The 15,951-nt window shown below is 50.8% G+C and overlaps 5 protein-coding genes across 5 annotated transcripts; 3 read left to right on the top strand and 2 right to left on the bottom strand.

The window, feature by feature from the left end:
• Window positions 1-39: 39 nt before the first annotated feature.
• On the top strand, window positions 40-2,617 carry POX_c03710 (General transcription and DNA repair factor IIH helicase subunit XPD; the record flags this gene model as incomplete). The annotated part of the gene is made up of 4 exons (XM_050112600.1): window positions 40-56; window positions 130-586; window positions 641-757; window positions 824-2,617. 4 exons carry the CDS (start codon window positions 40-42, stop codon window positions 2,615-2,617), a joined length of 2,385 nt encoding a protein of 794 aa, XP_049970156.1.
• Window positions 2,618-3,764: 1,147 nt separating this feature from the next.
• On the bottom strand, window positions 3,765-9,029 carry POX_c03709 (DNA-directed RNA polymerase I subunit; the record flags this gene model as incomplete). The annotated part of the gene is made up of 5 exons (XM_050112599.1): window positions 3,765-5,188; window positions 5,248-5,398; window positions 5,456-7,106; window positions 7,166-8,776; window positions 8,845-9,029. The coding sequence occupies 5 exons, from the start codon at window positions 9,027-9,029 to the stop codon at window positions 3,765-3,767; spliced, it is 5,022 nt and encodes a 1,673-aa protein (XP_049970155.1).
• Window positions 9,030-9,318: 289 nt separating this feature from the next.
• POX_c03708 (uncharacterized protein) lies at window positions 9,319-11,058 on the top strand (the record flags this gene model as incomplete). Its single annotated transcript, XM_050112598.1, has 1 exon — window positions 9,319-11,058. The coding sequence occupies one exon, from the start codon at window positions 9,319-9,321 to the stop codon at window positions 11,056-11,058; it is 1,740 nt and encodes a 579-aa protein (XP_049970154.1).
• A 695-nt stretch (window positions 11,059-11,753) lies between these two features.
• POX_c03707 (uncharacterized protein) lies at window positions 11,754-13,667 on the bottom strand (the record flags this gene model as incomplete). Its single annotated transcript, XM_050112597.1, has 1 exon — window positions 11,754-13,667. The coding sequence occupies one exon, from the start codon at window positions 13,665-13,667 to the stop codon at window positions 11,754-11,756; it is 1,914 nt and encodes a 637-aa protein (XP_049970153.1).
• Window positions 13,668-13,924: 257 nt separating this feature from the next.
• Window positions 13,925-15,898, top strand: POX_c03706 (uncharacterized protein; the record flags this gene model as incomplete). Its single annotated transcript, XM_050112596.1, has 4 exons — window positions 13,925-13,983; window positions 14,057-14,729; window positions 14,791-15,585; window positions 15,641-15,898. The coding sequence occupies 4 exons, from the start codon at window positions 13,925-13,927 to the stop codon at window positions 15,896-15,898; spliced, it is 1,785 nt and encodes a 594-aa protein (XP_049970152.1).
• Window positions 15,899-15,951: the final 53 nt, after the last annotated feature.

Below are 15,951 nucleotides of genomic sequence, written 5' to 3'. Positions count from 1 at the left end.
GATGTCATCACGCCCGGCGGTGTTGGGAAGCTGTCCACCATGAAGTTTTTCATCGAGTAGGAATCCCCTCGGACCTGAAGCACTCTTGGACTTGAGGATAGACCTTGACTGACTTGATGCTTCTTCTAGTGACCTTCCGGTGCTGTTTCCGTACCCTCGCGTCTATCCTGAGCAATATGCATACATGTGCGATCTCAAAAAGACCCTCGATGCCGGGGGTCATTGCGTGCTGGAGATGCCCTCTGGAACTGGAAAGACAATCTCACTGTTGTCATTGATTGTTGCCTATCAGCAGCATTACCCAGAGCACCGAAAGCTGATCTATTGCTCACGTACTATGTCCGAGATTGAGAAGGCACTAGCGGAGTTGAAGGGACTGATGAAGTATCGGACGAAGGAGCTCGGCCAGGCGGAAGAATTCCGTGCGCTTGGACTTACCAGTCGGAAGAATCTTTGCCTGCATCCCTCGGTCAAACGAGAGAAAAGTGGCACTGTGGTCGACGCAAGGTGCCGAAGCTTGACAGCGGGTTTTGTGAAGGAGAAGAAAGAAAGAGGAGAGGAGGTTGATCTGTGCATCTATCACGAGGTTTGTTGGGCAAATAACCTTAAATACAATGTCTGTTCTCTAACGATATTGAAGAATCTCGACCTCCTTGAACCGCATAACCTAGTCCCCCCCGGTGTGTTCACTCTAGACGGCTTGACCCGTTATGGAGAGGAACACAAGCAATGCCCCTACTTCTCTGCTCGCCGTATGGTATGATTTGCATGTGCCTGGTCCATCCTTTGCAGGCCAATGATCTAACTTTTATTGGGCTCGTAGATGCCATGGTGCAACGTCATTATTTACTCATATCACTACCTGCTCGACCCGAAGATTGCCGAGCGTGTCTCACGGGAGCTGTCCAAGGATTGCATCGTAGTCTTTGACGAGGCTCATAACATTGACAACGTCTGCATTGAATCGCTGAGTATCGACCTGAGTGAGGATTCTCTCCGCAAGGCCACCAGAGGTGCCACGAATCTGGAGCGGAAAATCGAGGAGATGAAGAGCACAGACGCCGAAAAGCTCCAGAACGAATACTCGAAACTCGTGGAGGGCTTACAGCAAGCGGAACAGGCGAGAGAAGAGGATCAATTCATCGCGAACCCAGTACTACCAGACGACCTTTTAAAAGAGGCCGTGCCAGGCAACATTCGACGTGCAGAGCACTTTGTGTCGTTCTTGAAACGATTCATCGAATATCTGAAAACTCGAATGAAAGTGACCCACACGATTTCCGAAACACCACCATCGTTTCTCACCCATCTGAAGGACCTGACCTATATTGAGCGAAAGCCACTGAGATTTTGCGCAGAGCGGCTCACTTCGCTTGTTCGAACCCTCGAACTTGTCAATATCGAAGATTACCAACCACTCCAGGAAGTGGCTACTTTTGCGACCTTGGTCGCGACTTATGACAAAGGTTTTGTCCTCATTCTGGAACCTTTTGAGTCCGAAGCAGCTACGGTCCCCAACCCGATTTTGCATTTCACTTGCTTGGATGCCGCTATTGCCATCAAGCCAGTGCTTGACCGGTTCAGCTCCGTCATCATCACTTCTGGTACCCTATCGCCGTTGGAGATGTACCCCAAAATGCTCGGATTTACGACTGTGATGCAGGAGTCATATAGTATGACACTTGCCCGTCGGTCCTTCTTGCCTATGATTGTCACCCGGGGCTCCGACCAAGCCCAAATCTCCTCATCGTTTGGTATTCGCAATGACCCTGGCGTGGTTCGAAATTACGGCACTCTTGTCACCGAATTCGCACGCATTACGCCGGATGGCGTCGTTGTATTCTTCCCCTCGTATCTTTACATGGAATCGATCATCAGCATGTGGCAGGGCATGGGTATCTTGGATCAGATCTGGAATTACAAGCTAATTCTCGTCGAAACACCTGATGCGCAAGAATCTTCACTCGCTTTGGAGACCTATCGAACTGCGTGTTGCAACGGACGTGGGGCGATATTGTTCTGTGTCGCTCGAGGGAAAGTTTCTGAGGGTATTGATTTTGACCATCATTACGGACGCGCTGTGCTTTGTATAGGCGTCCCCTTCCAGTACACCGAGTCCCGCATCTTGAAGGCGCGGCTTGAATTCCTACGAGAAAATTATCGCATTCGAGAGAACGACTTCCTCTCCTTCGACGCCATGCGACACGCTGCGCAGTGTTTGGGTCGTGTGCTTCGAGGAAAAGATGATTACGGGGTCATGGTGCTAGCTGATCGCCGATTCGAGAGAAAACGACCCCAGCTTCCAAAATGGATCAACCAGGCCATGTTGGACAGTGAAACCAATCTCAGTACGGACATGGCCGTGGCCAACGCCAAAAGCTTCTTACGTACGATGGCACAGCCGTTCAAATCCAAGGATCAAGAAGGGATCTCTACCTGGAGCCTGGCTGATATTGAGCGCCATGAAGCGAAGCGCAAGGTCGAGGAAGCCCGTATGATGCATGGAGATATTGATCCTGCCTATCAAACGAATCAAATTCCCTCGACTTTGGCGATCATCGAAGACGAATATGACGACGACATCGATGAAGATCTTCTGATGCTGGATGCCCAATGATTTTTTTCTTTTCTTCGATCGGACTGACTACCTTCGGCGCTCTCACTTTGCAAAAAGATTTTCTAGCGCTTCTTTTCTTTTCTCAACAGTCATTTTGGGCGTTACGGAAACGGAAAATGAAAGCATATGAGGCGTTCAACCTACATCACTACTGTATTTATTTTTGAACTTGGAGTCTGGACACCACACTAGCTCAGTCTTATTTTGAATGTACACTTGCCTAGTAATCGGTGCTTTTCCTTTCAATATTCCTTAACTTCATGCCACTAGATGTACTGTCCAGTCCGTTCGAGCTCTCTTTAAACACGCTCTAGGAAACCATCAAATATTGACAGGGGTCAGGCCTTACCCGAACAGCCCTGTCACAGGGCAGGTGATGTCTCTTGCGACTTGCTTGGTCTGTCACCTCTCAAACACAACGGATCGGTGCAAAACTCATCCCACTCGATTCAATCTATAAAAGCAACTCTTCAGATTGAAAGGGAAAAAATTACATTCGGCTTGTCAGCGCAAGATGACGCAAGTGTTAGCATCACCCGAGCTTCAAGCATGAGATTCTTGATTGCCGTAGAGTGAAAGCGATTGAAAACCTCTTCTTTTATGCATTCCTCGGCTTTTAGTTTGTCGGTCTTTGCTACTCCGTTGAGAAGACATGACATCAAGCTCGACGGCCCACTGAGGCTCGAAATGATTTTCTAAAAGCAGGTAAATCGCTGAAGTATGGAGGAGGGGGGGGGGGGGGGGGGGCAAGCTCTCAAGTTTTGGATATTTGTCAAAACCACAATTCCCAACTAGATGACCTCGAATGAACGGCGATTACTCCTGGGAAAGCCGGACCAAAGCCGTCCCCTCCAAGACAATAATGTAGCAGAATTCTAATGAGATAAGCTTTCATAGGTAGCAACAACCTTCCGAGCTGTGCCCAAGGGGAGCAAACACGAGTCATGTTGAAACAGTGTATTCGACCAACTGAGAAATATGCTAATTTAAACAGGACAGGGACTTTTGAGCTCCGCTGAACAAAAAAACTCCAAATCATCGACGCATCAGGACAGAAAGAAGAGAAAATCAAAATGCACAACCAGTGCGTGATATACAGTGCAAAAAATGAACATGTACCAACATAAAGAGATCCACTAACGCACCACTATGCTACAGGAGCCAGTACGTCAAAGGCTCCAGTACCAACAGTTCCCGAGCGGCCAACAACGATCCGACTACTTGGGCCCTTCAGGTTGTCAAAGTCACGCTCTACAACAGCGTCCTTGAGAGCTCCAACGGTAGTCTCGAATGACATCCTGGCAAACGGTGATGTAGAGTCCTTGACGAGACCGTTGCGGCTGAAAGCCTTGAAGCCACCGGACTGGGTCATAACATCACCAATCAAGTTCAGGTGACGATTGTCGACAGAGATACTGTGACCCTTGAACACAGAGTCCATTTCACGGATGATGGTTGCGCGGGCCGCTTCCACACCGTAAAGGTTCAGCATGTCGTGGATAGAGTTGGTGTACAGGGAGTGCGGATTAATGGCATCTTGGTGATCACGCATGGCGAGCAAATTGACGCCATCAGTCATGATGCAAGGAGGCTCGCCCTTGATGTCATCACCTTCAACGTAAACACAGCTTCCAATGTTGAGGACTTGCTGGATAACGGCAAAGTGACAGGTGCTCTCGACCAATGGAAGCAGGAGAAGCTTGGGCGTCTCAATGTCGTACTCGAGTTGAATAGTGCAAGTTGTACCCTTCTTGACGTCGAACTCAAACTTGTTGATCTCAGCGAACTTGCTCTTCACGTTGTCCTCGCGGAGCTTTTGCTCCTGAGCCTTCTCGTCATCAGAGTCGTCATCAGAGTCATCAGCAGAAGCATCCCCGACCTCCTCGTCATCATCATCAACATCGACTTCGTCTTGCCCGCGAATGATGTCCTGCTCGTCATCGTCGGGACCTTCATATGAAACCTGGTTGTTGCGGTTTTGGCCACCACGTGCCCGCTTGGCATCATCTTCGTCGTCCTCATTGTCCTCGTCCGCTGGCTCTTCTGCGCGATCAGGGCCGGTTGGGCCATCTGCAACGCGTCCGACCGAAACTCCAATCTCGGGTTGAGCTGTAGAGGTCTTGGTGCCCGTCTTGTCTTCATTGCGCTTCTTGAGCTCTGTCCTGATGAGCTTGACCAAGCGGGGAATGAATTTGAGCTCGAGGGCTCGGTAAATGTCGGAAACTTGAATGCTATACTCCTTTGTGTATTCATCCGGAGGGAAGAATGAAATCACAATATCGTAAATCTTAGCCTTCGCGTGGCCAACACCCGAGCCAATGCGTTCTCTGACTTGCACCTTGTCAACAACCTCGGCAATACTGAGCTTGCTGAGGCCCTTGGCAAACATCTCGCCCTGCTCTTTGGAAAGTTCCTTGACAGGGTAGAGTGTCATGGTAGGAGTCATGATGGAGGCACTAGCCGTCATGACGATTTCACGCAGACGAGGGATACCGAGTGTGACGTTCTTAGCCGAGTGTCCAGCCAAATGGAAGGTATTCAGTGTCATTTGAGTACTTGGCTCACCGACACCTAAAGGAAAAGTTAGTATTCTGCAGAGTGTACGATCGATATAGATTCTCAAGACTTACTCTGGCCGGCCATGATACCCACAGCTTCACCAGGCTCGATGATAGACTTCATGTACTTCATATTCATGAGGGCTTCGAACGACTTTTTGTTGATTTTGAGCTCAGAGTCATCCTTCTTGTCCCTGAACAAGTCGGAATTTTCTGACGAGAACTGTTCAAAATTGTCAGTTTACTACGTATTTCTTCGTGACGTGTCTGGTAGACAAACCTTTTTCAAAGCCTGAGAGAATTCTTCTGATGTACTTCCCAGGTTTCCACCAGGGTGGAACTTTGCCAATGCAGGGTCCATAGCCGCGATATTGTGGGTTTTGCGAACCGCCTTTTGAGCGTCCTTGTTCCATGCCATTGCCTCCGTGTTCACTAGATCGCGATAGTGACTGGCTTGCACTTGCCTCGAAACAGAACGATGGTTCTCTGCGAGGAATTTGAAGTCCTGCAAATGAACCTGTTTTGTGATGTCGAGACCATCTTCACCATACAAGAACTGAACGATAGACCCATCGGATGCCTCTCGCACCGAGGAATCATATTCAGCCCTGAGACCCTCCATACCCTTGATCAGACAACGCTGTAGATAACCGGAGCGAGACGTCTTGACCGCAGTATCAATCAGACCTTCACGACCAGCCATTGCGTGGAAGTAGTACTCCTGAGGCTTGATACCAGTCAAGAAACGACCGGACACGTAACCACCAGCAATGGGATGAGTCTCGAATGCTCGGAAGGATGGCAGCGTCTTGCCACTGATCATGACCGGTACACGTCGACCCTCAAGAACCTGTTGTCCCAGGTTACAAGAAATGAGGTTGGCATTGACTCCTGAACCCTTGGCTCCAGAAATGGTCATCGACTGCATCTGGTTCCACGGGAATGGCTTGGCCAGACCTGTAGGAAGGCAAGCGCTGGTAATTTCAGAGGAAAGTTTGGCAGACCGAGCGTTTGAGACACTATCAAGGCCGCTTTGTTTGTCATCATCACGAAGAACATCCTCCAACCGTCGATTCAACTCCGCATCTTGATCCGCGACAGAGGACTGGTCTAGAGTGACATATTTCAGGGCAACTTGACGGCCCATCTCAGCGGCCGTGCTCAGCTTCTCTTTGCGGATACGGTCACCCTCTTTGGTCAAGCGAAGATCGTCGATACCACAAGTGAAAGCCCGCATGTTGAGGAATCGAGTCAGAAGGCGACCGAGGATACTCATCAGCTTTCCAGCAATTGTGTGTCCATATACTTCGTGAACTGCATCAATCAGTCCACCAGCAGTTGGACCAAGTTGTTTTTTATCCAAGATGCCACAAAGATACTCGCCATCGTCGAAGATGACGATGTCTTCCTCATTGCCCTCTCCCCACCGGTCACCTGGGGTGGAAGACTTGCTCTTGAGAGTTAAACCACCACTGTTCTCTGGTTTGATGTTCTTCAGGATAGTTGTGATAACCTGCTTGCCGGTCCAAAGGAACTTGGGCTTCCGGAAAGCCGGTTCAACCAACTGAATGCGATCACCAACAATATGCGAGTTCTCGGGCCGAAGGCAACTATATAGGAGTTGATGATAGTCTTCCTCGTCAAAGAAGGCATCGCGGCACGTGAACCAGACACCCATGGAGATATGGTCTTGAATCAGACCTCGCAGTGGCTTGCCAGAAGTGGCAACGAGATATTGATGGTCAGCATCGGCGAGCATACGAGCCTCTGCTTGAGCCAACTCATTTTGGGGGAAATGCATGTTCATCTCATCGCCGTCAAAGTCAGCGTTATAGGTGTTACAATTGGCGTAATGCATTCGAATTGTCCGCTCGTTGGGAAGAACACGGGCCTTGTGGCCCATAATGGAGGGCTTGTGCAGGGTAGGTTGTCTGTCATCCTAGTCAGCAAGAGAATCAACTCTATGTTTCAGCGCCCTCGATTCACGCACCGGTTCATCAGGACATAGTCGCCCGTAGTCAAGTGACGGTAGACCTTCTTATTGCGGGTTCCCTTCAATCGCCAGTTGGACGGGGCAAGCAGTTGATTTGCAAGAGCAGTCCGCTCGTCTAGACTCTTGAATTTGAGGTTGATAACCTGGCCATTTTCGTTTTCAATGGCAGCGGCACCCGGGTACTTGTCAGGACCATTAATCACGGCCTCCTTCAATTCCCAGAAGTTGTGATTGGTGACGGGCTCAGGGAAGGTCAACTTCTTAGCAAACACCAAGGGCACACCGATCTCATTGGTTTCAAGGTTTGGGTCGGGAGAGATGACACTTCGAGCAGCGAAGTTGACACGCTTTCCCATCATGTTCTTCCGGAAAAGACCCTCCTTCTTCTCAAGCAGTTGCTTGATACCGTTGGGCAGCTGAGCGATTGCTGAGCCAGTCACAGAAGTTCGCTCGCGGTCAATCAAACCGTTAACAAAGTCTTGGAGGGCCACGATAGCCTGGAGAAGGTCGCTTAGATTCCGCGCACGACTCATGACTTTTTCGTTCTCGTTCTGCATCTCCTTCTTGATTTGGTTGATGACGTCTGTCTGCTTGAGAATGTTGTTGAAAGGTGTGTTCTGAGCTGCTTCCATGATTTCGCCAGGTCCTTGCGCAGCAGCCGGGCGATACTTATTGGGCGGAACGAGAAGGCTCTTGATGAAGAACATGTCTGCATTGATGAGCTTGGTTCCCTTCGGTACCGGACGGGAGTTGTAGACCAATTGCAGAACCTCGCCTTCTTTCTCAAACAAAAGACACATAGCAGCATATACTTCAGAAGATGTCATGAATTCCTGACCAGTTGATCCAGGTTGTGTTGCTTGGGCCGTGACGGCAGCTCCGCGAAGGATTTCTTCTTCGGCACCGTGCGTTTCGGTCACGGCACTGTCAGCCTGAGAAACACCGTTGGCCACTGACCCATCTTTCTTGGCGCTTGCCTTCTTTTCTTGGTCGAGAAGAATCAGGGTGTTGGGAGCTTGAAACCCTCCATGAAGCATCGCAAGCTTCGCTTTCTCGGGGAGCTGTTTCCGGAAGATCTTATTATAGCGGTCCTTTCGATAAGAAGGCGACACTCCGCTGCAGTTCGCACACTTGCGGTTGCCGGTAATATCTTTGAAGAATGCTTTGACCAGCTCTCTCCGGCCTTCGGCAGCAATGGGGTTTTTTGCGCCAGCCATTAAACCCTCCAGCCTGCCATCTCTCTTGGCTTCCTTGATACACCGGTTGACATAGGCGATACGCTTTTCCATAATGGAATCAGGGTCGTCCTCCTCGGAGTCGGAATCGTCACCAGTAGCCTTTTGGACTTTGGATTTGGTAGCCTTGACAGCCCCCATGGCGTCAACTTTTGCAACTTCGTCGGTGAGCCCGTACTGCAAAAGACGCAGTTTACAAGTATACATATTGATCATGTCCCGAGATACTTGAAGACGATGGCAGTATACACACTGCGCCCGAAGAAGGCGGTAGATATGGTCGAAGAAAGTGACGTTGTATAAGGGAACTGGGAGCTCAATGTGGCCGGCATGACCCGTACACGACCAAGAGTTCTGACGACAAGTTGTACACCTAAAAATTTCGGCAAATCCCGACAGTCAGCTTCCTGAATGACTGACTGTAAATCAATTTATACATACACATGGTCGCCCCATGCGCCCATGGCAGGGTCATAGAGACCACCAGGAACAGGATTGTTGAAAGAATCCAAAGTTGGGGTATTGTGAATTCTTTTTACAGAGAGCTTCTTGATCTCCTCGTCGGAGTAGACGGTAAAGTCCACCCCGGCGATGCTTGACGCAATTGGGCGTGCAAATGTCGCCATTGTGACCTGTAGCTCGAGGAGCAACAGAAAACGCTGGCGGTGCGAAGTCGACTGAGCCTCCGAAGAAGATCTCCAAATGCGAAATGCGGAAGAGTGAACCTTTCAACCATCTTTTTTTTTTCTGCCTCTACATACCGCCCACGGTACTTTCCATGCGGGCCGCGACCGATGGGCGCGCCAGCTAGCTTTCGATTGCAGTCAAATACATGGATTCGGCTGTCTTGAAATTGACTTTTTCAACACAACGCATTCTCCTATATTGCATGACAATCTTCTGACAAAATATCCGATGGCTGATCACTCAGTGAGTGGTTTGAAACGACCTCATCCTGAGGATGACGGCACCGGCGCTCAGAAACGAACTCGGTCCAACAATGGATCTCCCGCGCCAGGTCAGGGAGGTCCGGTGCCTGGCAAGCCCGACATTGCAAAGATGGTCGCGGAGGCAAAGGCCAGAGCTGAAGCTGTTCGTGCACGACTGCAAGCAAATCTCGGCGGCGCACCGCCCTCCGCATCTAGTCCCAGCCCTCCACCTCCGGCAGTGAGCCCTGCGATGTCCAAGTTGGAACAGATGAAAGCAAGGGTAGCAGCTGCTACAAGCCGAGCTAGTGCAGCATCATCTCAGCAACGAACAGCCGCTCCTGCTCCATCCTATCAACCTCCAGTGCGTGATGACGAGGGTCTCTCAAAGGCCCGCGGTGGCCTGGATGTTGGCCTCCACCCAGCCCTACTCGCAGACACGACGCCCAGCTTCCGCGGTGCAAAGGACCGACAGCAGCAAAAGAGCGGCCATCGACGATTGGACCCAAACAAGCAGCTTGATCTGTCCGGCCCGTCCATTGATGAAATCAAAAACCAACCGTATTTCGATCCCAGTCTTGGTCCGAAGGCAACAGTCGCAAAGCCACGGCAATCGCGGCAGCTGATTTTCAATGAGAAAGGGAAATACATTCAACAGGCCGCGGCGCTCCGACGGCAGGCGCAACTGGAGGCCATGAAGAAGCGCATTGCGGAGAAGGCTAGACAGGCAGGGATCGATGAGGACATAGATCTGGAAAAAGCATATCTGGTACCTGCGCCACCAGCGATAGAGTGGTGGGATGAAGGTTTGGTCAACGGCGGCGACTACTCTGCCATTGAAGATCCAGCAAACTTGAAGATCGATACCAGCGACACTATCATCACCCGCTACGTTCAGCATCCCATTCTCTTGGAGCCGCCTCAGGAGAAGCACATGCCAGCGCAGAAACCCATGCATTTGACGCCGAAGGAACAAGCGAAAATTCGCCGCCAGCGTCGCATGGCAAATTTGAAGGAGCAGCAGGCGAAGATTCGGCTCGGCTTGGAACCGGCACCAGCTCCCAAAGTCAAGAAATCCAACCTCATGCGGGTGCTCGGTGAACAGGCGGTCAAGGACCCCACGGCCGTGGAAGCCCGTGTCAACAGAGAGATTGCGGAGCGCAAGGAGGCGCATGAGATGATGAATGAGGAGCGCAAGCTGACTAAAGAACAGCGACGTGAAAAGCTAGCCGCGCAGCAAGAGAAGGACGCGGAACTGGGCATCTACGTGTCCGTGTACAGAATTGACAGCCTTGCGAGCGGTCGAAATCGTTTCAAGATCGGCAAGAACGCCGAGCAGAATGCTTTAACTGGGATTTGTGTTATGCATCCCAAACTCAACCTGGTTATCGTCGAAGGCGGCAAGCATTCAATCAACAACTACCGAAAACTGATGCTCAATCGCATTGACTGGTCCGATAATCCCGGTCCAAGCACATCCGTTGTTAACAACAAAGATGAAGGTCAACCTATCTGGCTCTCTACAGAGGATGAGAACGGTGAACCTCGAGATTTTGGTAACAATACTTGCACGCTCCTCTGGGAAGGACAAGCGAAAACTCGAGTGTTTAGGAAATGGCTGGGCGCAAGAATTTGCGAGACAGATTCAGCTGCCAAGGATGTCCTGACTCGGTCGAAAATGGAGAACTTCTGGACGCTAGCCAAGAGTGCCAAGCCGTCCGAGTTCTAAGCGCCGCGAGTCAACGATTATGCTGTATTTCCAGAAAGCAACTGAAATGTTGGTGGCCCAGTGACTTCATATGCACACGCAGGATAGGTTTGGAAGGCCTACGCATTTTCATATTTTTAGCAAGCGAGCATGTACATACAACCAATTTAAATGTCCTTCTCCAGCCATTAATCACCTACCGCTCTACAGGTTTTTTCTAAATCGACACTATTCTTTGGACCAAGTGAGCGAACCATCTGTATCAGCGACAGTCCGAGTATGCTGTTACCCGCAACTGAACATCTTTACTTGTATCGATTGAAGTATGTCGCGATGAAATGAGGGTTCACAGAATATACGTTCTGTTATCGATCGAATGACCAACCTTGAAAATTCCGTGCATCTTACAATGAAAGCTAGTTTTTTAGGTCCTTGGAAGAGATGGAAACCAAAAGAGGCATCTACGTAGGATGTAGATCGAGAGACTGCTTACGAGGCCTTGAGGCGTCTTCGAATTCCACCATCACACATTTTTGCTTCCGTGGTACATATACAATCCTCCCATGGAAATAGTTACTTCCACCATTCGTATGAAAACTGCACTCCACAAAAAAACGAGCCCAAGCACATCACATAAAACTCCGAGTGAATGCAAATTCTGTTGACATCAATAGTAACTTTTGAATCATGACTGTAGATCAGACGAAAGTCATCCATCAAGAAGGTGGTCCTTGATTTCCATTGCTCAGCTGTCGCAAGAGATCCAACTGAGCTTTCACTTGGTCAAAGTTCATCGCTGGGGGATTCTGCGCCTGTGGCTGACCCGAGGCTTGAGGAGCTTGCTGGGGCTGTTGATATTGCTGCTGCTGCTGTTGCTGTTGCAATGCGGCCAAGAAAAGCGGGTTGATATGAGCACCTGGAGGGAATCCTGGGAAAGGTGACGCCTGCGCAAACGGTTGCTGGAAAGGGAACTGGAAGGGGAATGGCGATGGCGCCTGGCCCTGACCGAACTGAGGAACCTGCTGCTGGTGTTGCGGATACTGCGGATAGGCGGCAAATGCCTGTGGCAAGCCGTATGGCTGCTGTTGCTGAAATCCAGGCTGCCCGTACGGCGCAGGGGGCTGGGTTTGAGGAGCTGCTGTTGGCTGTCCGTACTGTGAGGCGTTGCCATTCTGCTGGTGGTGAGCTCGCTGATCCTGATCTCTTTCCCAGGAACCTCCGCGGCCAGCGCCACCCCTACCACGTCCTCCACGACCGCCCCGATCAGAGCCTCGACCTCGCCCACGAGCACCGCGGAAACTGGGTCCTCCACGTTCAGTGCCTTCCACGGGCGCCTCGCGAACACCCATCATCTCATGCAAATTTGTCGGACGGGCGAGTGGAGTATAGCCTTCTTCAGCTGTGCCATTATCATCATAATTAAGCTCATTGTGGCTCAACTTCGAGGGACCAGGAGGTCCCTTTTTCCCACGAGCAGCACCGCCCTCGCTATTGCCTTTTCGCTCTTGACGCTTCTGCTTCAATCTGCGCTTGTACTCGGCTTCTGCTTCGTCATCCGAGAACTCGACTTCGTCTTCGGCGACCTCCTCATCGTGAAAGTTTGACGCATCACTACCCTTCAGACCCTTCAGGGGCTGCGTGAACACAAAAGTGGAGTGTTGCTCGACATAGTAGACGGGCAAATCCTTAACCATGCCTTTCTCATGTGCTTCTTCCGCGGTCTTGTACATGACCGTGTACAAGGGGTTCTCCACTCGGCCCAGAGTTTCTGAGACCACTCCCAACACCTTGCGATCTTCGGAGCACAGCAATGACCCGGATTCAAGGACTTGGTACTCACCGGAGGTGTTCGCTTCGATCAGGACTGCGTTCTCGATCGCGGTCTGGACCTTGCCCAGCAACACAATCTTCATGTCAGGCGTGATCTCAACCTCTGGAATCGGCAGGACATCCTCATCAACCTCATTGGTGGAGCGAATCTTGCCGCCAGATTTGCCTTTATCATTTCCTTCATCGTCAGACCCCCCCTCGGCGAGCATCAGAATCCGGGCCTGTTCCTCGGGGCTCAGTATAGGGTAGTCCTCGTCGTCACTGTCGGATGAATCAGAGGATGTAGAACTGTCGGATGAAGACTCGTACGGATCAGAGTCAACCTCCCATTCGGGATGTTCGTCCTCCTCTTCCTCCATTTCGTTGTCCTGCTGGCTGGCTACCGCCTCGGTAGATGAAGGATTGGGGTCGACTTCCATGGCATCCGCACCAGCACTTTCTTGGTGGACATTGGCCTCTGCGCTCGCGTGAGGGGACTCCGTAGTAGCATTCTCGATCTGCGCCTGTGGCTCTGGTTGTGCGTGAGAGGTTTGTGACTGAGGTTCGGCGGGTAAGGCTGAGCTTTCAGGTGTGTCTCCCTGGGCTGAGGTAGTGATGCTACCCAGTCCAGGAATGGAAGTACTCGGTTGGGTCATTTCATCCTTCACTGACGATAATTGCTCTTGACTGGGTTCCGTCGAGGTTGGTGCAGCCCCCGTCTCCATCTGGGCGTTGTCAAGGTCGCTACCAGAGGGTCTTGTGGCCGGAGAGGACTCAGTCTCCGGCACAGTATCCACTGACAATTTCTGAGATTCACTCATCCTTATGACAAAAGGTGGAACTATAATGCCACCTCAGATCGTTGTGACGAAAATCAATTGAACGCAAAGAGAGGGAAAGAGCTATAAATTCTATCTCTTCAACGGATTAGACATTTGCTCCGGGCGGTCGCCAGTTTTTTTTTTAATCTCCTATCTTATCGGTATCTTATCACTTATCTAATCGGTGCCATGCCGTCAGATCCATCACGGAAAATGGACGGGATGCTTTGGCTGGCTCCGACAATCTTAAGACCAGAATGGCAGGGCAATCGGACAGGGCGCAGGTGGAATCATCTGCTCCTCGACCAGCTACACGGTGTGTATATCCCATAGGATGCTCTTGAGAAAGTTTCAGAGACTGACTGATAGAATTGATCGATCCCGATTAGCCCCCCACGTCCACCTTTCTATCTTCCTCTCAATGCCACTCTCTACCTGTGTTTGATTGTGAATGGCCTTGCTGCGCTGTATTCACCGATTCAAGACTGTGATGAAGTCTTCAACTTTTGGGAGCCTACCCATTATATCTCCCATGGATACGGATTGCAGACATGGGAATATTCGCCGGTGTACTCAATCCGAAGCTGGCTGTACGTGTCTCTCCACGCAGCAATCGGCAAGCTGGGCTCCTTGATCGTTCCCACAAAGGCAGCTGAGTTCTACTTTATTCGCTGTGGTCTCGCTGTCTTCTGTGCTGCTTGCCAGACGCGACTCTACTCCTCGATCTGCCGGACTTTGAATCCTCGTATCGGCCTGTTGTTTATCCTCATCGCCTTGTTCAGTCCTGGCATATTCCATGCGTCAACCGCTTTCCTTCCATCAACATTCACCATGTATACTGGCATGCTTGGATTGAGCGCATTCCTGGACTTGAGAGATAGCCACAAGACTGCGCAGGGAATCATGTGGTTCGGGCTTGGTTCAATCGTTGGATGGCCGTTCGCAGGCGCTCTCATGGTTCCTCTCCTACTTGAGGAGCTGATTCTGAGTGTTATCTCACAAAAGCTGTGGCCATTTGTGGTCTCTGTAGTCGACGGTGGTCTTCGATGTCTCGCGATCTTGGTCAGTCTCGCTCAGGGTCTCCGTATTCATAAATCATGGCTAATTCAGCAACTATCCGCAGGCTCTCGAGGTAGCAGTCGATTACGTCTTCTTCCGAAAAATCGCCCTGGTGCCTTGGAATATCGTCGCATACAACATATTTGGAGGGCAGGGCAGAGGGCCCGAGATTTTTGGTGTTGAACCGTGGACATTCTACATGCGAAATCTTCTACTGAATTTCAATGTGTGGTTCCTTCTCGCCATGTTGTCCGCGCCGCTTGTTCTGCTCCAGGCCGTCCTCCGCCACAAAGACAAATTCTTCCCAACACTCATTCGCTCGATCGCCTTGGTGACCCCGTTCTATATGTGGTTTGCCATATTCACCATTCAACCACACAAGGAGGAACGGTTTATGTATCCGGCATACCCTTTCCTGGCGCTCAATGCTGCCCTTGCCTTTCATTTGGCATTAACCTTGATTGGATCCGGAGACCCACAGGGTGTGATGAGGCGCGTACCGGCCAAGTTGAAGTTGGGCGCCGTGCTTGCTATGATTTTGTTGGCCATTAATGCTGGGATGCTCCGTACTCTTGGAATGGTTACTGCATACAGTGCACCCTTGAACGTTCTTGAGCCCTTGCAGCGATTGGGCACTGCTCGCGAGGGGGCATATGTATGCCTCGGCAAGGAATGGTATCGCTTTCCTTCCTCTTACCTTCTGCCACAAAACATGCGTGCGAAGTTCATTCGAAGCGAGTTTCAGGGCTTGTTGCCTGGTGAATTTCCCGAGGCAACAGATCTTGCTGGTCGTGTCGGGGGGGGGTCACAGATCCCCTCGGGCATGAACGACCTCAATATCGAAGATCCTAGTAAATATGTGAGTCTCTTTCCTCCTGTCTTGCCGCTTTCTTCATACTTATCTGCAATAACAGGTCGACATCTCGCAGTGCTCCTTCCTTGTTGACAGCTCGTTTCCTGGTAGGAAACCCACCGAGTTAGAGCCAGACTACGTCCAGGACAAGGCACACTGGGATGTCTTATCCTGTGAGAAATTCCTGGACGCCTCTCAGACGAGTCTGGTGGGAAGGCTCATTTGGCTTCCAAACCTTCCCATAGTACCAGAAAAAATCCGTCGTCGGTATGGGCAATACTGTCTCTTACAGCGTCGAGGGAGTGAGGAGCGCGTCTAACGTGAATGAAACGTTTCCGATGTTTCAGGTTCTGGAATGGAGTCCATCCCCGT

Source organism: Penicillium oxalicum, chromosome III (genome assembly GCF_001723175.1).
Source record: "Penicillium oxalicum strain HP7-1 chromosome III, whole genome shotgun sequence".
NCBI classification, from domain to species: Eukaryota; Fungi; Ascomycota; class Eurotiomycetes; order Eurotiales; family Aspergillaceae; genus Penicillium; species Penicillium oxalicum.
Note: the sequence above shows the minus strand (reverse complement) of the source record. Positions and strands in the feature narration are given on the sequence as shown.